The 24992-nt window shown below is 39.0% G+C and overlaps 1 protein-coding gene across 1 annotated transcript in view; it reads left to right on the top strand.

Annotated features, from left to right (window-relative positions):
* LOC149071518 (solute carrier family 12 member 2-like) overlaps positions 1 to 24377 on the top strand; it is a 72799-nt gene extending 48422 nt beyond the window's left edge. Inside the window, exons 15-24 of the mRNA XM_089247727.1 lie at positions 12273 to 12384; positions 12661 to 12795; positions 12912 to 13018; positions 14369 to 14526; positions 17723 to 18076; positions 18627 to 18741; positions 21810 to 21896; positions 22054 to 22159; positions 23568 to 23635; positions 23761 to 24377. Of these exons, the coding sequence (XP_089103853.1) occupies positions 12273 to 12384; positions 12661 to 12795; positions 12912 to 13018; positions 14369 to 14526; positions 17723 to 18076; positions 18627 to 18741; positions 21810 to 21896; positions 22054 to 22159; positions 23568 to 23635; positions 23761 to 23896 (1378 nt within the window). The 3' untranslated portion in view covers positions 23897 to 24377. The remainder of the gene's footprint in view (positions 1 to 12272; positions 12385 to 12660; positions 12796 to 12911; positions 13019 to 14368; positions 14527 to 17722; positions 18077 to 18626; positions 18742 to 21809; positions 21897 to 22053; positions 22160 to 23567; positions 23636 to 23760) is intronic.
* The last annotated feature ends 615 nt before the right edge of the window (positions 24378 to 24992 follow it).

Here is a 24992-nt window from a genome sequence, read left to right as displayed (position 1 = left end):
CCTATTGTTTTTACATTGCTTTGCACTAAATATTATGGGAAAAGAGTTAGTGGCCCCCTGCTGTAAAGACAGTGCAAGAAATATTGTGTCACTGGCGTTTTTCTTGAGCTAATTGACTTGGATCCCAGAAAGCACAAATGTGGTAAACTTTTTCTCGCTGTAGATTTTTTTTTTTTAACTTATTGAGTTCAGCCCTGACTTCAAGGATTGTAGGTGTGTTATCATTGAATTCAAGGTCTGAAAGGGTAATAACATTTTTCTTGTGTAGGCTACCATTATTGCCAAAAAAACAATACCCAAATACCTTTATATTTTCAAAATTCAATGTTATTTAAAATATCTTTCCACTTCTCGAATATCAAAATTCATAAGCTAGTGAATATAAATTAATACAGTAACAAAGGATAGGAATCAGACTTGTTTAGAAAAAGTTCAAAAGCACCTCTGCTCCAAATCCTAGCAAGTCTTGAGAGTTCAATGGAAATTTCACATCATTTTTATAAATAAATCACAAAATAAATTGAAATATTTATTGATGAAAAAATATCAACTAACGTTCATTTACAATACGTATGATTGCAGCCGCTATGCACATGCAAAGGACTTCCTAAACTTTCGATAATTTCTACTTTCTTAGCATAAAAGTGTCAAACTCCTTTTGAATGCTGTCTTTTTGGTGATTAAATGTTTCCTTTCCAGAACTGAAACTAATGAATCTCTGATATCATCTAGTGTTTTGTGGAGAAAGACCCCAGCTTCCATTTTATCTGAAAAGAGAATGAAAGCAATTGTAAAATACTAGACAAGCAGTTATGATGAAAAAACATTCATTTAACAATTAATAATACAAATACAAACTGAAAGGCCACAGCAGGAAAATTTACCAAGCGAGGACTGTGATGCTGGGAATAGGTTTTTAACTCAAGCAAGGACGGTGAGCAAACAGATGGTGTTCCAAAAAGATGGCAGAACAGGTGAAACCTCATTTTCACCTTAGCATCATGCGTGGAACAAATAACGTGCTACAATATACTTGAGCAGAATTGACTTCTGAGGGGGGGGGGGGGGGCAAGGAATTTCCTTCCTACAGAAAAACTTTAAGAGTTACCAACCTTTAAAAAAATGATTTAAATTAATTGAAAATGATTGCAATAGCACGTAAAAGGTGTTTTCTTTTGTAATATTTTTTTCTGAAAATATTTGAAATCATTATTATAATATATTTAAAATTTTGCTGACAAGGGAGGTGGAGGGTATCGGAGGAGGCCAAAATTCTTCTTACACAATACAGTAGACGCGGTTTATTGAAATCATGCATAATGCTATCATTTGGATATCGCTATCAATCACTAATATAAAATATAGAATGGACCAATATTGTAACATAGGCAAAAGTGCATTGATAGTTATCAGGACTTACGGCTTTTGTTATATTTTTTTCCATTTAGAAGCTGAGGTTTAACCATACTTTTGTAGGAGATTAAAAAATTTAACACCCCCATTGACAAACATTTCTGTATTCTGGATGATGATTTTTGCTTGCACATGACATCGATAGGCTATCTGAATATTATTAGCTGCAATAATCCATGGACGTGTGAAGCTGTTTTTGTAATGAACTTCCGGCAATGCAGGCACACAAAAGGTAAGATCAAAAAAAGAAACTTCAAATTCTCAGTCAATTATCCAAATCCAGTTTTTGCTTGAAAGACTGTCTCGAGGGATCTATGGAACACATACAGTACATAAATTAAACACATGACTGAATTAAAAAAAAAAGATTTTAGCTTAAAGGGAAAAAAAACCCAGCATGATTTTTCCTCAAAACAGTCCTAAATAATGTTTTTCGACTTTTCAGAGACTTAATGACTCCTCCTGATGTTAAAAGGCGCACTGCAATAAAATCATAAAATTTTCTGCCACCCTTAGACTCCATTTTAACAATCACATGAATTTCAGGCGACCATTTACCTATTTTATAATGACCAACTGAGATTTGTCAAGCCCTGAGCTATATGTAAAATGGAGTTGCCCTGTTTTCATGTATCCTGTTTGACCAAGTAGGACTCAAGATCATCATTTGGCTTCTGGGTTTCTTTCGGCTATAGTTATCAATTGGTTATTGTTATCAGAAACTATACGAATCCTCATTTTGGAAGAAAAATATTGGTTTGTTTTTTTCTTCATTTTTTATGAAAGCCCCATTTTTTGTGATTCCAAACCAGGCCTTTGACGCTTAGAACCGAAGCTATGCCCACTTTAGAGTTGCATTTTTACCAGGATTGGCAAGTTTTTGACGGTTTAAACAGTCACATCAAAAACCTCAAATATTGCTTTTCAATATAAAAATTCTCATTGGAAATGCACCTGTTAATTACATGTAATGTTCAAAGTGACTGTTATACAAAGAATAAATACATTGCTGGCCACCCAAATTGCAACACCAAGAAAGACAAGAGATATCGCAACAATATTTATTTTGTAGATAACATGTTGACCACGCATCAAATGATTAAATTTATAGACTTCTGTGAAGTGTGGTTCCTGCCAAAATCAGTAGCCAGAGTAGCCGCCATTGTTGGAGATCACCGCTGCCACACGCCTCGGCATTGATTCAAAGAGACTTTGGATGTGTTCTTGGGGTACAGCAGACCAAGCAGCTTCCACGCGTTGCCAAAGTTGATCTGGTGTGGCAGCTGGGGATGTAATCTGGGTCAATCGTTGAGCAACCATGGACCACATGTTTTCTATCGGCGAAAGATCCGGAGAGCGAGCTGGCCAGGGAAGCAATTCAATCTGGCGATTGACGAAGAACCTTTGGACAATGCGTGCCACATGTGGTCGCGCATTATCCTGTTGAAATATGGCTGTGGGCAAGCCCTGAAGGTAAGGAAGGACAACTGGCTCCAACACCTCGGAGATGTAGCGCTGGCTTTTTAAAGTACCGGCAATGCGTACTAAAGGAGTGCGAGAGTGATATCCAATACCGCCCCATACCATAATACCCAGTGCAGGACCAGTGTGGCGGTGCATAACGCAGCTGTTCAGCATCCTCTCTCCATGGTGTCTCCAGACTCGAATCCGACCATTGTGGTGCTGCAGACAGAAGCGTGACTCGTCAGTAAAGACAATTTCATTCCATTGTGCCGTCCACATCCTTCTTTCATCGCACCATTGGCGGCGGAGATGTCTGTGGTTCTGCGTCAAGGGTAGACAAAGCAATGGACGTCTTGCGGACAGACCACTCTGCTGTAAACGCCGTCGAATGGTACGCGCAGACACTGGATGATGCGGTACAGACTGAATGTGTTGTGCTATGGTTTGTGATGTGGCTGAGCGATCCGTCACTGCCATACGCACAATACGCCTGTCATCACGTGAAGTGGTGCACTGAGGTGGATGCGATCGAACACGTCGGTCCGTCGTACCCTCCTGCATCCAACGATCACATATCCGCATTACAGTTGTTTAGTTTCGTCCAACACGACTACCGATTTCCCTGAAAGATAATCCACAATCTCGGTAGGCCACTATCCTTCCTTTGTGGAACTCAGATACTTGATCAAAAGATGATCGCTGTTTTCTACGAGGCAAAATTGATTGTTTTTTTGAAAAAACCACAAGAAAAACACAATTGCCGTACTTCAAATCGTCGAAATCTCCAAGCCTTAAATAGCGCTTTGAAGTGGCGCTACAGGCGCGCGTGATGTGCGCCTGCGCTGAAATTCTAATCATTTGCATATCTCACCTCCGCTAATGCATGTTGTAAATTTCATATTATTTGCATGCTTCCTTCAGGGTGTTGCATTTACGGTGGCCAGCAGTGTACTTAATATGATTGTAAAATAACTTTCTACTCTAAAGAATTATTTTGGACAATATATGTTTTCTTTCTTACAAATACACTTTTAATAAATATACACTTTTTAATAAAGCATAGCATAAATGCTGAACGAAAAACTATGGAATGATTTAATATTCTTCAATCCAAGATGATATTCTTGATCCTCCAAAATTTCTTTAACAGCTCATATATGTGTATTGATATAAATCATCTGCTGTACTCTTTTCATAACAGAGAGGTATTGAAAAAAGTTCTTTTACATCATATATGTAATGTTGTTTTCTGTTATTATTAAATTATCTAAATAATCACTGATACTCAAAGCGATACCCTTATTGTGCATAACATTAGAATATATCTAACAATCAAAATAATAAATTGTAGGACTAAAATTTTCTCTAATTTGGCAGTGCTGGCTTGTATATGATGCTTAAGAAACTCTTGTAGCTTAGTGCATGAGTAAGGATAAGTTGTTTTACTATGATATGGTATATTTACTAGCATTTATAATGCAATGGTTTTTTTTTGACTGAAGCTGTATCTAAATGTGCAATGGGTATCATGTCCTGCCAGTTCTTTGATCACTTGTTAAAACTCTGGATTTATATGGAATTTTTAGGTGAGAATAAATGAGCACAATTAGTATATTAACAGATGCTACACGAGAAATTTTATATGGAATAAAATTTTGTGGGTAGATCAGAAAATGTAAAATATTAAAATAGATATTTTGTGCTCAGTAATTATAATTCAAAATATAAAAACATGTTAATCTACATAAAAGTGTTTTGTTATTCAACCTATCTATCAGGTTAACAAAATTTGACATCAGTAAGTTTCTGACTGTTTTAATACCGAGCTAATTTCTGAGGTAAGAAACCTATCCCTGATCTCCTATCACACATATTTTGAATAAACAGCTCCACTTTGCTAAGTAAATTGAACACAGGTAATCAGTAGTGTAGATAAAATGAAACATATGAAAGTGTTTTTCATAATGTTATACTGTATACTTATTGTGTTCAAAACATTATCCAAAAGCATTCATTTAAGATTTTGATGGTTCAAATCAGTTTTTGACACTTATGTCAAAAACCCAACCCTGGTTCTTAAATCAAGTAATCTGTGAATGAAAATTTTAATGGCGTTTTATGAAGAATGTTATTTCTGACATTTTACTTTGGTTTAAAACACAATTTCTAAAAATCTATTGACTGTATCATTGCAAAATTTTATTATATTTTGCCATTTATTGTTAAGTGTCATAAACCAAAACCTAAGGTGTATAAAAATCTAAGTATTTGTCTAATTGCAGTGTTTTACATACATGATATGTTAAGTGAGATTTCAAAAAATTCCCATGTACATCAATTGAGTGAAATGATACTTTTGCCAAAATTTGGGATTCAAATCGGAGTGAAAACGTAGTGTAGTTGAAGTTATATGATGCATAAATGAAATATAACTTTTTTTTAAAAAAGTATAGAGAATAATTGAGGCTAAACCTAAACGTAATATAAATGAGAAAGTATTAAAAATTAGTTATATAAACAGGGTTCCACTGTAAATAAGTGATTTCCCAAATTGTCTGTAAATACAATATCCTGTTCCCGGAGGCTCAAAAATGTCAGGAATTTAGAAACCCTAATGTCAGACTCTCTCGCAAGAGTTTTCTTTAGGGGCAGCACACAAGGCTTTGCGCCCAGGCCGCAGTTAAGCTCGAGCTGCCCCTGGTGGAGGGGGCCCATGGTGCTATTTCTAATATAACATTGATTTTTAGATTGTTTCTGTAGTTTTCATGGCTATAACATTTTTGAAAAAAAAAGAAGGCACAATTGAATATAGAAAAATGTTGGTTAGCATGTTAATGACTTCATTGCTACCAACATGTCATTGAATATAGAGGTATAAGCTCAATAACTAGAAAAGATGCATTAAAAAAGGGGGAAGAATCACAATTTCTTACCTCTCTGCTTTGGTAAGAGTGCTTTGGTAAGTAACTTTGCCAGTGCTGTACTTTGATTCCTGAACTTTCAAATAATATTATTTCAGCAGGACACTAGACATTCATCTTTCCGCTACCCTGACTTTTGCAACCTTTATTGCTAGTGCATCTGCTGGTGAAATTTCCTGGCCCATGACAGACAAAGGTCTTCCACATTCATTTTGTATCATTCTGATGCTGCTTTTGATAGAAATATTTTGACTGCCTTTCCAAAGATCAAGATCTACAAAAAAAGAAAATCACATATTTCAAAAACACAACTCAGGGCCAGAACTGGGGGGGGGGGGGCAACAAAATTCAGAAGGGCTGCTAATTTTACATGGGAAAAAAACACAGTTGCAAAATCATTAATCAAATTCTAGTGGTGGGAGCAGCAAAATCACATTTGGCCCCACAAAAATCACAGTAAACCCTTACAGCGGCAATCTTGAGATTTCTTGTTAAACTTGATCTACTTTATTTTGGTCACCCCGAAATATCTCGGGTTCTTTTAGCACACTTTTATAAACATAAGTGGCAATTGCGATGCACATCAGGAAAACTTTAAAAACCGCTTAAAGGGTTAAGGTTCTGGCGTAATTTCCATTTTCAGTCATTTTAAAGTTGTCGCCACTGGCGATTTCATGGTGGGGTGAACAAAAAAAAAATGTTTTAGCTTTGTGTTTGCTTTCCACGCAACAAACGTATAATTTAAGAAATGTGTCAGATACTAAAGATATTTGTTTACCTAGATTAAATGAATTAATGGAAATACTGTGAACAAACGTTATAACGACCACGTTCTTATCACTACCCAAGTCTTCAACATCACCCCCCCCCCGCACTGCTTACGCCTCTGGGGCCCGTGATGCTCTTAGAACGCCCCTGCCCAGCAATTTTAATGATGGTCGTATCACGATTTCCTTGATTTAAGGAATTTTAGGAAGTTTCTGTGCATATATCTGCATTAATAATGTCAACCCCTCCCCTCCCGATAAAACAATTTTCTCAATTTAAGGTATGGAAATGCCGGTTTTACACAATTCGTTAAATCGAAGTTCGACAACTTTATTACGAATAATTTTAACAAACGAATCAACTCACCCAGGATCGATGAGAATACATGCTCCTCGCATTCAATTTCATGTCAATAGCTTTCAATCAGATGATTGCGAAGAATGTTGAGCCGAGTGATTTCACATTCTGAACGCATCAACAGTAGTCGAAGTAGAATGTATTGTTTGCTGGCCGTTTATTTTTGTCATGGAATGACAATTACGAATTAAAAACCCGAGAAAAAACAAGCGCAAAACGTGAGGGAAAAATGGCTGTACGAAAAAGGAAAGCATAAACAAAATGAAATTTCGACGCCAACCATGTACTTCACCAAATCCCTCGCAGCCGGTAACCCATTCATTTTTGTTACATCATCGGCAGCCAATCATATCACGGAGCCGTTTTGGGTTTTAGCGGCTCATGCGGCACGATGCTCCCTCCAGTGATGCAAGCCGATGCAGAATCTCTGTCGTCTGCTCCTCTCCACTTGTTTTGGACGTCTTCTTGTGTCCGGAAAAATCTACTGAACTGGCAGTTTGAACTTCCAGTTTCGTTTGTGAGCTTAGCTTGTAGGGAATCGAACAAATCGACTTCTTGTCTGTCGTCTGCTCATTAAGAGCTTATTTGTTTTGGACGCCTCCTTATTCTCAAATAAAATAGCCGAACTTTCAGTTTTAATTTCCAGTTCAGTTTATGAGCTTTGTTTATAAGGAACTAAGCAGAATAAAGAATATAGTTTTTTTACATTAAACTTCATTATCACCACTTGAGTCACTTTTAAATTTGAGATTAGATGGCAGCACATTACTAGAGAGTGTGGAAAAATTCACTTTTTACGATCTTACCTGTCGTCTGCTTGTTTGGAGGTATGTACTTTGTTTTGGATGTCTCCTTGGGTCTTGAAAAGATAACTGAACTGGAAGTTTGATCTTTCACGTCAGTTTATAAGCTTTATTTATAAGGAGCAAAGCTGAATGAAGAATTTAGTTATTTATACCTGAGATTCGTCATCGCCACACAAAGCTGCATTAAGAGTCTTTCAAGCGGCTTTGTCGCCCCATAATTCACTTCTGATTTTGAAAGTAGGTAGCAGCACCAACAATATTTTTAAAAATGAATGTCTTAAAGTATTCTAGACTCTAGAGTATATTAAATTAATTTTAATTCCTTAAAATTGTAACTTCCTAGATACAATATCTATAGGACGTACTCGCCTTGCGGGAAGACTGGATGCATTTATCGCATCCACGTCCTGCAGCAAGGGTCGCTAGGCTGGGATCTTTATTGGGCCTTAGAGGTCAGATTTTTCACTGGTCCTTCGATAAAGAATTTATAGTATGAAAAAAACAAAAATTATAAGAAACTAGGCTGAAGCCTTTCAGCCCCCACAGAGGCCGTGCGACCTGTGCAGCCACACGGGGCACCTCTCTATTAAAGGGTGCCAAATCCGAGTTGGAAGGTAAAAAAAAATTGTTGAGCTGAGGAAACGTGATCGGGACATCAAAAATAGATCTCGCACGGGCAGAGATTCCTTTCTCTTTCCTGCCCCTACCCATTTGTACATCAAGACCAAATTAAGACTGTCGTAGACCCGGGGCCACAACTACAGGTTTGGTCAGCTGTGTTAAGCAAGCATTTTGGCACCCTCTTGTAATGTTGAAGCAGAGTTGAAAACAATTCAGAACAGAAACCATCATCGGTGTTCTTAACTAGAGACATTCTTTGGCCGTGCGACCTGCGCGGCTGTATGGGGCACCGCCAGGTGCAGATCCAGGTCGATGTGTCGGGAGAAGTGAACTGCGTAAGTTCATTGGATCGTCCCGTATTTTACGGGAAAATTTTCCAATATTATTCGGTTCTTGCCAATCGCCACCACCCTTGGATGCGTTCCCGAGCAAAGGCAGACATCTTCAGCTGCTACGAATGAAGCAGAGGAGAATATATTCAGCTGCGAATGGAGCAGAGGAGAATATCTTCAGCTGCGAATGGAGCAGAGGTGAATATCTTCAGCTGCGAATGGAGCAGAGGCAGAAATATTCAGCTGCGAATGGAGCAGAGGCAGAAATATTCAGCTGAGAAAGAAGCTCAGACAGATATCTTAAACTGCGAAATGAGTGGAGGGCAGCCTAGGGGCTGAAATTATTAGCGGGCCCAAGCCAGACTTTTCACGGGCCCTTCTGTAATGAATTTATTGTGAAAAAAAAAATTATGGTTATTGTCCCGGATCTCGGGGCTGAAACCCTGTCAGCAGTGTCGTCATAACGCATGGACTCACTCAGGCACGACCCGAGGAACCTCAAGAGAAAAAAAGAACCCCAAGCCAATAATTTCAGCCTAGGGGCTGAAATTATTGGCGGGATTGATATATACTGTATTAATATATTATTCAGATATAATTTATTTAATAGTAGGCAATGAACTACCGGGGCCGTTAGCAACGTAGCCTACATCCTAAATGTTCGGAAATTTGTGCTCTTAAATGTTTTCATGCATGAACTCTATTCATGAACAGGGTCGGATCTGGACATTTTTCAAGTGTAAGCGAATGATGTTTTGGTGATAAAAAAATCACCCCTTTCAGTTGGCGCCTTTTGCGACCGCGTAGTTCGTAGGATCCGGCTCCGCTCATGAAACAAAATATCTCTAATGTTGGTACTGTACTAGGTGAATAATTAGATTGAGAAAAAAAAAATCAGAGAGAAACGTCTCACCTTTTTTTTTTTAGAAGGTCAGTAGTAAAAATTGTCAAAATTCAGAATTTACACATTGTATATCCGTCTTCCGGAATATTCAGATGGTAATGTTTGCGACTGAAAAATTCTCAAGCCTCCCTTGGGAAACATGACAGTTCTGAGGTTACCGGGAAGGCATGCAATTAACACTCCAGAGGACAGTCGAAGTTGCGTCGCTTCGGGGGCAGTCATCATCTAGAGATATCCCTGCTACAGTCTACTATGGAACATCAATAGAGGAAGCATCGCCGAATGAAACTACAAACATTCACCTTGTGCGCACTATTGGTACCTCCAGACCAGATGGTAACTCCAACGAGAGGGGAGGTTATTAAGGGGATAAAATTGCTAGATATCTTTACAAGTTTCCATTTCGTTTGCGGCCCGATGCGACCGCACCTTTCATACCTCCTCCCCCCCCCCCCCACCCCCTAAGCCCGGTCCTGATCGCAGACAAGTTGGGAAAGAACAGTATAAATGACGGGAAAGAGGCTTGTCCCTGAGTTTGCATGTTCTTTCCCAACTTTTCGCAGATTTTTGAATTTGCAAAAACTTACTTATTGGGTTTTTTTAAGATAGGGTGTCCATGTAAAATCAATTTATTTTATTTTGTTGCACACTGTATTTTCATTCTCAAAACTGAAACAGAGAGGTTTGTGGACAAATTTTTAGCATTTTTCAAATTGGAACCGCTTACCTCTACGACAAATAGTTGATGAGATGAAGGACGAATTAATAGTGGCCACTTTATAAAGTAAATCCATGATCTATCTAAAAAATAGAAAGTTCGAAAACGTGAATTTTGGCAATTTAAAAAAAGTAGTAAAATTGACACGCATGGTCTCAATCTTGCATAATTTTAAAAATTAATCTTTTATTAAATTTTTCATAAGAATTTTTAATCAAGAAAAGTATAGAGATCGAGCTGAACTTGGGGATAGAAAAACCAATAAATTTTAACATTGTAATTTCGAAGCTAGAATCAAAACACTGTAAAGAAAATTTAAGATGCGTTGAGTTAAGAAGCAAATAATGTGGGGGAAAAAACCATTTTTGATTGAGGGTCCATGTCCTCGATTAAAGTATGTAAAAATATATGATGGCTCATATCTCTACTAAGTATAGACACAAATGTGGTAAGCATGCCCCCCCCCTACATCCTGGAGTGGGGGCCCCCGGTCAGACTTTTCACGGGCCCCTTCTGTAGTTAATTTATAGTGTGAAAAAGCAAAAAATGATGAGATCTGTCCTGGCTGCCAAGGCTAGAACCCTGTCAACCCCCCCCCCACCCCTTTGTGGGGGCCATGGTGGTAAGTAGCATTAGTTTCAAAGATGTTATCAAAGACTTTGAACTAGAAAAAAGTAGGAGAAAGCTTTTAGATAAATATATATAAAGTGAGTACTCAGAAATATATCCAGATCATATATTCAACCTTAGACACAGTCACGGATCCACAGCGATGAGTCAGGAGGGGGTGGCTAATTGTGTAAGATTGTAGGATTGTCCTGTATTTTACGGGACAGGCCAAGTTTTACCATATTATCCAGATTTTGGGAGCCGGTGATAAACCCCCCCCCCCCCCACTTCTAGATCCACGGCTGGTCTTAAATTAGTTACTTCTGAAATACAAAGTTCCATTCTATGATTCAACATTGTGTAAAATATACGTATGGGGTGGGCACCAAAATCATTTAAGTGCTTAGGATCTTCAGACATCTTAATCCGGCCCTGCGTCTTCTCCACACATGGCATTTCCCTCCAATTCAAAAATTGTTCTTACTTGGCTTGTCAAGAAATAGGAGACTTGAGCCATTGCGCTAATAATTATAGAAACTTCGCGAACAGCTCCCGAGCAAAAATCGAATGTTTGGGACTTCCTTACAAGTATCAATGCGGAAACGAGCTCAAAATATATACAGTGCCTTTATTATAAAAAATACAAAAACAAAAAAAAACTCGTGTTGCTTGAGAGCTACACTGCCAAATAAAGGGTTAAAGAAACCCGATTCACAAATGCTTCGAATTTAGGAGAACAAATGATGCCCGAAAAGACGCATTCCATCAGCGATTGAGGAGAAAACAAAATGATTATACGAGGGTCGTCCAGAAACTCAGTGGCGTATTTACGGGGGGGGGAGAGGGGCTTAGCGGTCTACAGCACAGGGTGGAAAATTTGAGGAATGATTTGCCAAGAAAATTAGTAGAACGCGAGAAGGGCCGCAAAATTTGTATAACCCTCAATAAATCCACCTCTACAAAGACTGCTAGGGTCTCTGTCAATGAGTGACTACGACCTAGAGTGACCTAGACAGTTTGCAAGCACGTGAGTGAGCAAAAGAGTAGCTAAGAGCGCGTGAGCAAGCATGTGAAGGACCAGAACAGTGGCTTAGAGAGTATGAAAGCATGTCAGTGACGAAAAGAGTGATCTAGAGCTTGTGCAAGCTTGTTAATGACCATAAGAATGACCTAAAACATGAGCAAATTATTTGAAAACGGGTATTATTTTCCGGATGACCTCCGTACGATCACCACAAATCGTCATAAAGTGAGACGTCGATGACGTCTTCACAAAATCGACATAATGATAATAATTTCTAGGAACACTAAGACTTTTAAGATGAAATGTCATTTATTGCGTGCTTTCTTCCTTCTCAGGCCGGCTATTCTTGCGCTGACCGGGAACGCTAGCAGCAGACCACAAATTGTCGACTTGGCGAACCACTTCACCAAAGACCAAGGATTATTGGTATGCGGTCACGTGTCTCAGGTAAAGGTTAAATATTCATTTTCTTCCCAATACCAGCGTTAACTTCCCTTTCGAACGGTTTCCTTAAATTCAGTGAAACCTCTCTTTCACGGATACCACCGGGACCAAACAAATTCGTCCGTCAAAGAGAGGTGTGACCGTAATCAGGGATTTGAAATTCATACTTCTATTATAATACAAGGGGAAACTTTGACCGTAAGGGATGTGGTGACCGTTAAAAGCGGTTTTACTGTAATTAAATTCAAAGACTTAATTCTCTCTTTTTTTTATCCCAAGACTCCTCAAGCATGGTCGAAAAAGCGTTTACTCATAGATTTGAACACCAGCTGGTTGCACCAACGCAGGATAAAAGGTTTCTATACTGTCATTGACAGCGATTCACTGACCGGTGGTGTGTCAAGTCTCTTTCAGGTAGAGTATCCCTCCCTCCCCTTTTCGATTTTATTGAATACATGCAATGTCTGAGTTTGATTGCCATCTATCTTCCACAAAAAGAGAAAACTACAAAAAAAAATTTTGTTTCGCAGTCAGTGGGCATTGGCAAAATGAGGCCAAATATATTGATGATGGGATTCAAGAGTGACTGGGAATCTTGTGGCGTCCAAGAACTGTTGGATTATTTCAATCTGATTCAGTGAGTATGTCTGTTGATATGATATATACAGTCGATTCCCGTTATAACGAACTCCAAGAGACAGGAGAAATCACTTCGTTAAAACGAAATTTCGTTATAAAGGAATTCGAGATCTTTGCGTTGTTCCTATGCAAACCTATCTGGGGGATTAGAAAAGTGTTCGTTAAAACGAGATTTTCGCTATAACGGGATTCGACTGTAGTACAAAATACAAAAGCAGGGTGCACAACCTCCTTTGCCCGTGGGGCAAATGTGGCCTGCCGAGAGATTTCATCTATCCCGCGAAAGGTGTTCTGGTAGAAAAAATCATCAGTACATACAACACGTTGAAGGTCTAGGCCGACTATAATTTCCTTCATAAAAATACGAGATTTCACCAATAATCACAAAAAAAATCGCAAGTTCCTAATTAAGCCAAAAAAATTTCAAAGGCAGGCAAAGTTGCCACTTACAGCCAAAAACTGTCAAAAATCAAACACGGCAATAAAATTTCTAAACGCCAATGCCAATGTTTCGGCATTTGACAACAACAAAAGATTTTTAAATGCCAGTTATAGCCAAAAAATTTCAAACACCAGCAAGCAAATTACCAATTAGAACCAAAAAAATTGTGAAAGGCAAACAAAGATGTCAATTAGTCTCATCATAGCTTGATTTGCCATTACCCCCACTTCACTTTTCTTTCTTTCAAACCGAACTTAATTCCGGTCTATCGCCGTGGGCAATTTACTACCGAATGAGCTGAACCGAAAGTGTGCATGTGTACCTAAGAGTCCCAGTACGTTTCTAGTGTTGTGCGTGACTAGTGTTTGACTGAAGCATGTGAGAACACGTGTTTACATCATACGAGAAATTTTAGCCTAATTGTCACCAGTATCCTGCCACGGTGATACTGCGGCTTTAATTTGATGACCCAATCATTTTTTACGGCAAATATCATTTTTTTTAAATGAAACTTCGGGATTGGGTTCGGCTTACGAAAGCATTCAATTAAAAATTTTTGTACAATCGAATCCCGTTATAACGAACTCCAAGAGACCGAAGAAATTCTTCGCTATAACGAAATTTCGTTATAAAGGAATTCCATGCTTTTGCATTGTTCCTATGAAAACTTATCTGGGGATTAGAAACATGTTCGTTAAAACAAGATTTTCGTTATAACGGTATCCGTTAAAACGGGAGTCGACTGTATTAGTTGAGAATAGGTTCTCTTATCCTGAAGATTGCTCCAGCTTCTTGTAGCTTTGGTTAGTGCGAACGGACTCACTGAAAAGCAGTTTCCCCTCCTTTGGTTGGTTCGATACATGCAACCATGATTAGCTTTCAATGATTTAATTATCTACTTTGCAGCGAAACCCTCGATGCCCACGTATCGATATGCATTTTGAGGATGCCCGGAGGAACAGACTTCTCGAGCTATTTGGAGACAGTGGACGGCCTTCCTTTACTTGCACCAGTGATGAAGAAAAAATTCAATAAGAGGAACAATTTGAATAAACCTTTGAGAGGCAAGTGTAAAAGTTATCCTACTTTTATTTTTCAGTACTGATGTATAAATGCCATGGAAAGATAGTTAGACAAATGTCGTTTATATTAGAACAGGGTTATCTATTCTACCTCAGGGTTAAGCAGAGAATTGGTTGCGGAGGGGAGAACCCAGATTGAATATCATTTGGGGGGAAAACAGACTCGGTATCCTTTGCATGATACAGAGTGGTTACAAATAAACTGACACTACTCACATGTATGTAGTGCCCATTTTAATGCAACTTGGTATCTTTCTTTTTCCTCATGGTCCACGTACACTATATGCATCCATATAGGGTACGTGGACCACGGGGGAAAAGAAAGATTCAATGTAAAAAAAAAACTAAATTTTTGACCACCAGGTGAAAAATCGACGCTTTTCATCGCAGTTATTTTTTTCCCCCATGGTCCGAATACCACGTTTCAATGAAATACGTCCACTACAACGGGCGCTACATGGTAGAAGTAATGTCAGTATAATTCAACTGACACTGATCTATGAGCACTATGCGGCGACTATACAGGGCGTTGCCTTGAAGTGGCGACAAACTCAGAGGGGTGGTATTTGTCTTCAAGAGGAACAAAAATTGCCGTAGAACGTGTTATCGCAAATCACGTTTAGTCGGCTAAAATCGCAAAAATACTTATGAAGGGTGTGACGTTGAGTGGGATGAAAAGTCCAACATTAAGTATAGAATTTTTTTTTTTTTTCGAAGCATGATTACAACATAGCCTGGGGTGTCAACATCTCCTACAATCATTTCTTCCCACTTTCTGACATTGAACTGTGCTGCACGGGCGGCAAATGTAATCATGCCTGTCCAGTAAATATTCTTCGTACACCACAGGCTGTGTTGTAATCATATAATCATGTCAAATAAATGTTTTTTCTACTTTTATTGGTCTTTTTGACCCACTCGCGGTACATGCTTCATGAGTATTTTTGCGATTTCCACCGACAAAACATGGTTTGCGATACCATGTTCGGTGACAATTTTTTTCCCTCTTGATACCTAATATCATAGCAGCCACTATTAAAAAACTCTTATGATAGCCAGAAATTTATTTCGCTTTGTTCTTGCTTTGAATGACGCTTATATGAGTGATCTCTTCACAGAGAAAAACACACATTACACATTTTTTAAACATTTATTACGCGCACAAAAAACACAAGACGATCACAGACAGACATAACAAAAAGCGTGCCCTTTCCCACCAAACCTCTCCCTGCAAACCCACTGTTGCCAATCTTAATCTCTTCATCTTCTTTAATCCTAACGAACTCCAAGAGACCGGAGGAATCCCTTCGTTATAACGAAATTTCGTTGTAAAGGAATTCCAGTTTTTTGCATTGTTCCTATGCAAACTTATCTGAGGGGAATCAGAAAAGTGTTCGTTAGAACGAGATTTTCGCTATAACGGCATTCGTTAAAACGGGATTCGACCGATAATAAAAAAACTATAAATAAAAATCCTACATACCGTATATACTCGTATATAAGCCGACCTCCCTACTTCAGGACCACCAAAACCGCAATAAATTGAAAACCCGTGTATAAGCCGACTCCAAAAAATCCGTGCATTTTAGAGAAAAAAATAATTCATGCAAAATGAATAGCTTGCGGAAATTTACAGTAGAAAGTGGTTCAAACTTTTTAATCCGTTTCTTCTGAGTCTCCAAGCTCATCGTAATCCATCAGATCATCATAAGGGGTGCGGCATCTTTGTTTTTATCTTCATCTGGGCTGTCATCGACATTGCACTTTCAAAGAGGATATCATATTCAGTTCCGTCCATCGCATTGCTGACACAACACTTTTTGAAGGATCGGCAGAAACAGAATTCCGCATCTCATGTACCCATTGGCACATTAGGCCAATGTCAGGTTTCTTCAAGGCACCACTTTTTGTAGTTTTTTTTATCATCGGAACTCATCCATTCGATCCACAAATTCCTCAAATAGTCTTTGAGAGGCTTGTTGATGCTCACATCTAAAGGCTGTACAATCAACGTGTTAGACACCACCAGCCAATGATGTTTTCGATTTCTTTGCCTCGGCTTTGGCATCATCGGTTCTGTGGGGTTTGAACATATCCCATACCAATAATGCCGGTTTCTTCAACACTGCTACAAAAATGACTAGATAACCTAGTTATCTAGGTGGTCGTGGTATAAGCCGACCCCCCCCCCCCTCACTTGAGGAACGAATTTTTCCACAAAAAAACTCGGCTTATACACGAGTATATACGGTATATACATGGGCGTACCAACCCCCAGAAGAGAAATTAAAGTGTAGTACCACTGGAAGAATATATATGTATGCAATTATGTAGATTTAACCCAGGTTCCTAGTGGTCCAATACACATTTAAGGATGGAGGAAAGGTAGGAAATAAGTTCTTACCACATTTTAAATTATGATATTGGGATTGGGAAACAGATAAATTAGGAAACTATATAGGGCATAGTTTCCCAAACTTTTCATTCCAGCGCCCTCTTCTTCAGAAATATTTTTCTCTCATCGCTCCCCAACTCAAGTGAACCCATGGGATCCTATGTTAAATCCGTAGCTTCTATCGCCCCCTTGGACCATTCCATCGCCCACCAGAGGACGATATTGCCCACTTTGGGAAAAGGTAATTTAGCATCTAATGAGATATTTTTCCCCTATTTAACGTCAATAAATTCCAACATCAAATTTCGGATTTATTACACCTGAGATTTAAACTTATACAATATATTGTTTCTTCCTATACTACTTTAAATTCTTCATTGATGATAATTTAAATAATTTGATATTTGTGTGTAATATTGTGTTCGAAATGGAAACTGTTTTCATGATTTTATTGTTTGATTAAATATTATTTAAATTTAACAGTAACATGATTCTTTCTTTCGTGTGTCATCATTTCTTTTCTAAATGTGTATTGGACCACTAGGAACCTGGGTTAAATTTACATAATTGCATACATACATATTCTTCCAGTGGTCCGATATAACAGTAGTAATTCCCACACACATAACAGACGTATCAATTTAGTATCTGTGAGTTGCTCCCTCCACCCCCCAGTTAGATAATGAGCACGCTCTGGCGCATATATATATGTATATATATATATATATATATAGAAACGTGTTATATATATATATATACATATTCATCCCGTCCATCCTCTAGAAAGCGTCGCTATCAATCTGGAGACGGTGCTTGAGGAATCATCGGCTCCAAATACCTTGGATCGCAAGTCTCCGATCGTTCGTAAGTATCGCAGCAACAGCTATAACTTGGAACAGAACGGTGACTTCAACCACCTTGATAAAAGCTCACTGAAAATCCGAAATGACGTCACTACGTCAAATCGCGTCGAGCTCGAGGGAGAAGAACAAGATGGTGGCTATGATGATGATGATGATAATGATGACTTGGAGTTTTACGGAAGATTGCCGCCACATATATTGAATGCCGCCAACACGTTCAGAGGAAATCAACCAAAGGGGAAAATAGACGTCTGGTGGCTGTATGATACTGGAGGTGAGAAATAATACGCAGTGAAACGAAAACCTCGCTACCACGGTAGTCGATATAACGATAAATTCCTTTATAACGATATTTTTTGAGGAGATTTTGGAATCACTACAACGATATATATATTTTTAAATCTTTCTTCCGGAATATCCTACTATCTAATAACATCGGTATTTGGTATCACGTGATCACCGAACAGTGTTAAAGTTTTCGATATGGTCACTTTTTTGTTTGATACACTAAACTTTATTGCGATAAACCGGTAGAATTAACACTCAAAAGCGCATTTTTTTTAGTGTTACTGACAGCGTCGATTCAGAAAAGATGCCAAAAGCAGCATAAATTTGACGACACGCGATGATGTTGCCTCTCGATATTACGATAATACCTCTACAACGATATTTTTCTCTGTATAGTCCTCAAAATACCGTTATATCGAAGTTTCACTGCAATTCATTTTTTGTTGGAAGAAAGTAAATAAATAATACTGTATGTGTGTAATTATATGAATATATTCGGTGAAACTTCTGATTGCGTGGACGTTTTTTTCCTGTAGGATTAACACTATTTCTGCCTTACATCCTGACCACACGGCCGAAATTCAAGGATTGCCAGCTTCGAGTCTTTTCAGTAGCTCAAGACGATCGTGTTTTGAGTGACGAGCAGCTGAAGTAAGGATTTTTTTTACCATCATTGCATGTTAAGGCCCGTTTACATGAGTTCATTGATTGAGCAACTAAGTTTAATGCCATCAAGTGCTCAAAAGAATGTTCCAACGTAAGTAATCAAGTAGACAATGTTCATTGGATAATATGAGAGGCCAAGCGCACTAGGCATATGCATAGTGGCTAGCTACTTAACCGGAAAAATAGAGTTCCTATTAACCACTAAATCACTTACCAACTGAACCCGGGTAAACTGCAGTTAACGGCTGCATGAACATTTTAAAGTACTTGACGACTTAAGATGTAGTGAACTACTTGACTCATATATGAAAACGGGTCTTTAGACATAGAGAAATCTTTATGAAGAGAACAGTTTTTTATGGTATGATTTTTTTCCCCCTTAATGAAATTACTTCATCTCCATTAAGAAGAAGGGAGGTACCATTAAGAAGGAGGTACTCCATTAAGAAGGGAGGAAGGAAGGGAGTAAACCTTCTCCTTAGAGAATGGAGGATAGTCCTTTTACAAAGAGAAAACCGTCTCGTTCATGCCAATTAATTATTATCACCTGACAGTTGTATAATCAGTTATGGCGTCAGGCTGCTACTGCTACTAGAAAGCGAGTTTAACATAAAAAAGGTAAATTATGTATAATGTTATTGCCGAAGCCCGAAATTGGCCAGTTCGCGAAGTGGCCACCGGAGATCCCTGGCCAGAATCCGATAACAAAAGGCATGTTTCGTGGTTATCACCAAGTTTGGGTATTTTTTCGTGAAAATTATGCGCACGTCAGCTATAGCAACCCATCAAGCCGCAGTCACAATCCGGTGATCATTTTTTCCCCTTCAAAATTTGACAGAAAAACTGTCTATACTTTATTATATAGATAGTTTTTCTCTCAAATTTATTTTTCCCCCGTCACATGGAACTTATCTGATACTGTATACACCCAGTGGCTAAAAAATTAGGAACGCCCCTCACTCAAACTTCGACTCGTCGCGGATGTGCTGATATAAAGCTTTCTCGTGGTCAGAAGCACCGGTTAACGTTGCAATTTGCCTGCTCGTGGGGAAAACAAGAGATTTGGGTAACTTTTAACGCGGCATGATTGTGGGCGCTTGAAGGAGCGGTTTCAGTATCTCCGAAGCCGCTAACCTTCTTGGTTTTATCGTACATCAGTATCGCGAGTCTTCAATTAATGGCAGCTAATCCAGTGGCAGCTTCGAGTGGAAAGCGGAATAGTGGACGGAAATCGCTTGTGAACGAAAGAGGTGCTTGGCGACTGACACGCATTGTGTGCAGTAATATAAGAGCAACAACGCAACAAATTGCAGCGCAATACAAATCAGAATTATTGCACAGCATATCCGTACGCTCTACAAGACTGATCTTGAAACGAATTAGTTTTAATAGCCGGCGACCAACACGAGTCCCTTTGATTTCGCTATAAAACTGGAAAAAACGGCTTTTGTGGGTAGATTACAGAACGCTAAAATTGAACACTTGATGAATGGAAGAAGATTGTCTGGTCTGACGAGTCACGATTTCTTCTCCATGGCGTTGATGGCGAGATACGTGTGTTGCCTCAAGCAGCACGAAGCCATGGATCTGGTATACCACTGTTCAAGCGGATGGTGGCGGAATCACTGTCTGGGGAGCATTTTCCCTGGTATAGGCCTATCTTGCTCCCCCTTATTTCCATTGGAAACATTCGTCAATGACAGCGCTTGCCTCCACATCGTTACTGACTACGTGCACCCGTTTATGGAAATAATGTTTCCTGCTGATGATGAATATTTCCAATAGGACAATGCTCCTTCCCACGGGGACGGAATTATCTTAGATTGGGTTTGAGGAACGTTATTCAGAGTTTCAATTGCTTCAATGACACCCCCCCCCCCAGTCCAGTGCCGTCTTAAGGCATGGGTCCACCCGGGCACGGTCTGGGGACCTCAAGCGAAAAGGGGCCTCACAAAATTGAGATCTGGTTAAGATTTTCGAAAATTTGCCTGGTAGGGCCTCAGAAAAATGATTTGGCCCGGGGGCCCATGATGCTCTTAAGACGGCCCTGCCTCAGTCACCCGAACTCAACCCGATTGAACATTTGTGGGACAAAGTTGAAAGGTCCGTTAAAAGCTCTGAAACACCACCTTCTAATCTGAGAAAATTGAGAATTGCCATTTCGTTTGCATGGGCTAATATTCCTCCTCAACGGTCTCGTAACTTGTAGAGTCCATGTCTAGAAGAATATCTACTGTCATCAAAGTCAGAAGAGATCCCACACGATATTAGTGGTGAGTAGTAAGGTGTTCCTGATTTTTTGGCTACTGAGTGTATATAGCCATGTATCACACGTTGGCGATGAAGAAAAAAAGGATTTTACTCCTACTGGGCAATCTTACATCAGCATATTAAGCTTTAGCCAGGAATCTTCAGCCACTTCACGAATTGGCCGGCCAAAGCCTGAACCATTTCGGAAAACTGGACTTTGGCCAAACCTCTAGGCCATTTCATGAATTGGCCACACTTCGGTCTTTGCCAGTAGCACATACATGTATACGGAAACAACCTAATGAGATACGTGTTCAAATTGTGGCGTATATCAATCTGCATTGCATTCAGCTCTTTCTAAATACAGCCGGTTCTGTGATATACAGTATTTCGTTCAGAAGACGTGTTCACTTCTAATCAATGATTTTGTGATGACCGTAATAGCGAACGGAACATCTGAAGATGCAATATTTGTCACGAAAATGAATTCGATATGTGTTCACGTGGGTATCGTGATGGGTTTGTATCATGAAAATCCGGAGCATGGCCCCACAAGGGGTGGTGCTGACATTGTCCAAGCCCTGGTTGGCTCACAACAATTCTCATATTTTTGCTTTTCACACTATAAATTCACTATAGAAGTGCACGTGATAAGTCGGGCTTGGGGGCTTGCTAAAGATCCCGGCCTAGGGGGACCCTGCTCCAGGATGTGGGTACCATGACCCCTCAGTCATCACAGATACGTTTTCTTGATGCTTTACATAAAACTGGGAAGATAATGTATTATATTTTCTCAATTATAGCTTGGCTGCTTTGCTGCGTAAGTTCAGAATATCTTTCACGGACCTGACTGTATTGTCTTCAGTGGGAGAGCAATTACATCAGCCAAGGTGAGTACTGCTTTCAATAACTTTGGCCACGAATAGAAATTGCGGAAAAACAATGTATCAGCAGCAAAAACTATGCATTAGAAATTATATTTTTTAATATTTTTATACATGAAATACCGTTTAATCTAATATTTTTTATTGCGTGTATTTTCCGAAGCACTGAGCGATTCGAGAAAATCATGACAAAGTTTATAACGAAGGATGAAGAGAAAGGCAACCCGCTGTCAATCACCAGAGAAATGCTGAATGCACACAAAAAGAAGGTATTGAACCACTAACGTTAAACAGATTGGTTTCATTTTTTAGGAATTCCCGTTTAAGCATTATCTACACATTCAACGAAGCAAAGAGCTTCGCAAAAACTCCATCCCTCGCGACGTACTGCTACCACTGCTACCTCCGTCACTCGTGGTGACCAATCACTGCATACTAATTTCTGCCATGCTCAAAAATGGGTCAAGATTGTTAATATGCATCCTGAGTGCTGTTTTGCCCTCCTCACACTCCTTTCAGAACCTTGGAGGTGGTATGTGGTTAGAGAGAGAGGGAAACCCTATTTTTTTTCTCCGTCAACATTGTGTCGCGTATCTATCGTCCTCCCTGTGCTGGTAAATTTTCCTCTACTGCTATTTCATATGGTGAGCAGGACGAACGGTGTGGAAGTAATTTGAAATTTTCATAAGCATGAAAACCTTTGTCAGGGTAGCCACTCCCCTGACAAAGTTCGAGATGCACCTGGACGCCACGGCGCATAGTTTGAGAATCCCCGTGTTAACTTGATGAGTTAAGTTATTATGATTAACTCATCAAATGCGTGATTATGCACCAAGAGCTCCTCTGGGCACTGCCTAGTTGTGTCCATGTGTTATGGAACCATAGTATTAATATACAAAATTTTACTAATTCGGTTTATGGGAATATCCAATACCTGAAATGTGTTGAAGGAAATATTTTTTCCTATGAAAACACAATAGAATCTCGACTATCCGGCCTAATCTCTTGGCGCCATGACGTCACCAAATCATCGGAACTGTCGCCAAACTACGCTACGTTTGTTTCCTATTTGGCGATATTTACAGAAGAATGCGTCAATTTTTTTTTTTACATAAGATAATGACTATTTACAGATGAAAAGTGGCATAATAAATAAGAAATATTTACATAATTTTAGTAACAATATATTTTTGGACTTTCTGCAATACATTTTTAAAAAGCGTACAGTATAGTAAATAGCATTTACATTATGCATATGTTACCACCAAAGCCCAAAGTTGGCAACTTCGCAAACTCACTTGATCCGGCCAATGTCCGAATTTCGTGCTTTCGCTGGGCTTTAGCCGGCCCTTATATGAAACACTAAGATATCAATATTTAGATTCCTTTGATCGTTAGGGTTGTCTATGGCTAATTATAAATGACCACAATTATCGCAAAAAACACGCCAACGTGGTGATGACCCCGAATAATAGAGATCGATTTTTAGGGATATATAGGTATCCATATGTAGGGGCCGGCCAAACCACGGCGAAAGCCTGATTTTCGGACATTAGCCGGGTCAACTAGGCCAGTCAGTTCACGAAGAAGTCAACTTCGGGTTTGGCTCAGTAATTATGATGATTCATGATTTTGATGTCTTACGCATTATATTCAATGCAAAATTGATCATTTCAGACGAATCAACAGCTACGCCTGCGAGAAATGCTAGAAAAATACTCCAAAGATGCAAATTTGATTTTTATGTAAGTATCAGAGATTCTCCTCCCCCCGTCTACAAATCGAAATAAGTAGCTGTATTTACTGAATTATCAAAACAATTATATTAATGTTAATTTTTTTATTTTCCTTCCGAATATTTCCCATCAAGAACACTGCCGTTGCCAAAGAAAGCAAAGTGTCCAGCTGCGTTGTACATGGCATGGTTGGATATACTGACATATGACATGCCGCCTATCTTGTTGGTACGGGGTAACCAGACTAATGTATTGACGTTCTATTCATAGTCTTCCATAGTTGTATTAGGAAATCATGTTTGTGTCCATGTGTAATAATAGCACGGGAAACATCTGTAGCAAAGAGTCTACACTTCATTGCGGTACTTTCAGCTGCAGATTCAAAAACATTTGTGATAATTCAAGAGGAAATAGAAAAACTGTTATGGGAGAGTTGTACGATTATACAAGTAAATTTTCTCTCTGCATGTTGTGCTTAACTAATGTATTTTTTGAAATGTCGCTCATGAAATTGTGTTTCGCGAATTACATGTGCGAGATTGAATATAAAAAATTCATGAATTTTTATTATATCCGGCAGTGACCATTTATTTATGCATGGTCCTTCGAGACCACCTTCAAAAGCACAGCGCAAAATGTGTAAGTTACAAGCTCCGATGTAAATAAGTCAAGGTGAACCGGATGATTTTACTGCGTTGCCATCCCTTTTTTTTAAAGGGGGTTTGTTTACATTTTACTGTTCAATACCAGTGTAATACAAATACAAATACAAATGCAACGCCACAACAGGCAAAATGCCCAACGAGGTGGCTGATAAAAAGATGCCCATAAAAATATGGTTGTCATATGTTTCAAAAATACAGCAACCCAATTAAAAATGCAATTAACACAAATTACAAACAATATATACACATGATAAAATATTATACAATGCCCATAAAGAATACTTATGGTTGTCTTATTCTAAGAATGGATAGCTTCTCGATTTACCCCAACATGTTTATCGTATTTCTTTTTAAACGTGTCAATTGTGTTACAATTTACTACCTCCGGGGGTAAGCTATTCCATTTATTAACAACCCTATTGGAGAAAAATTCCCTGCGACACCATAACCTTGCATTGTCCCTCACCAATCGATACTGGTGTCCCCTTGTAAAAGCAGTCGATTGGCGGTGTACTAAAAGTTCATGGTCCATCCTATCCATCCCATTGAAAATTTTGAACACTTCGATCATATCTCCTCGACACCTGCGTTCATCCAGTGTAAACATATTCAAAAAATGAAGTCTCTCTTCATACATCAAGCCCCGTGTGCCAATAAGGACACGCGTAGCTCTTCTCTGCACCCCTTCAACCAAGTCTATG

The sequence above is a fragment of the Pholcus phalangioides genome, unplaced genomic scaffold, assembly GCF_987345545.1.
Source record: "Pholcus phalangioides strain wild (caught in Gottingen) unplaced genomic scaffold, Ppha-v1.0 ptg000018l_1, whole genome shotgun sequence".
NCBI lineage: Eukaryota > Metazoa > Arthropoda > Arachnida > Araneae > Pholcidae > Pholcus > Pholcus phalangioides.
Note: the sequence above shows the minus strand (reverse complement) of the source record. Positions and strands in the feature narration are given on the sequence as shown.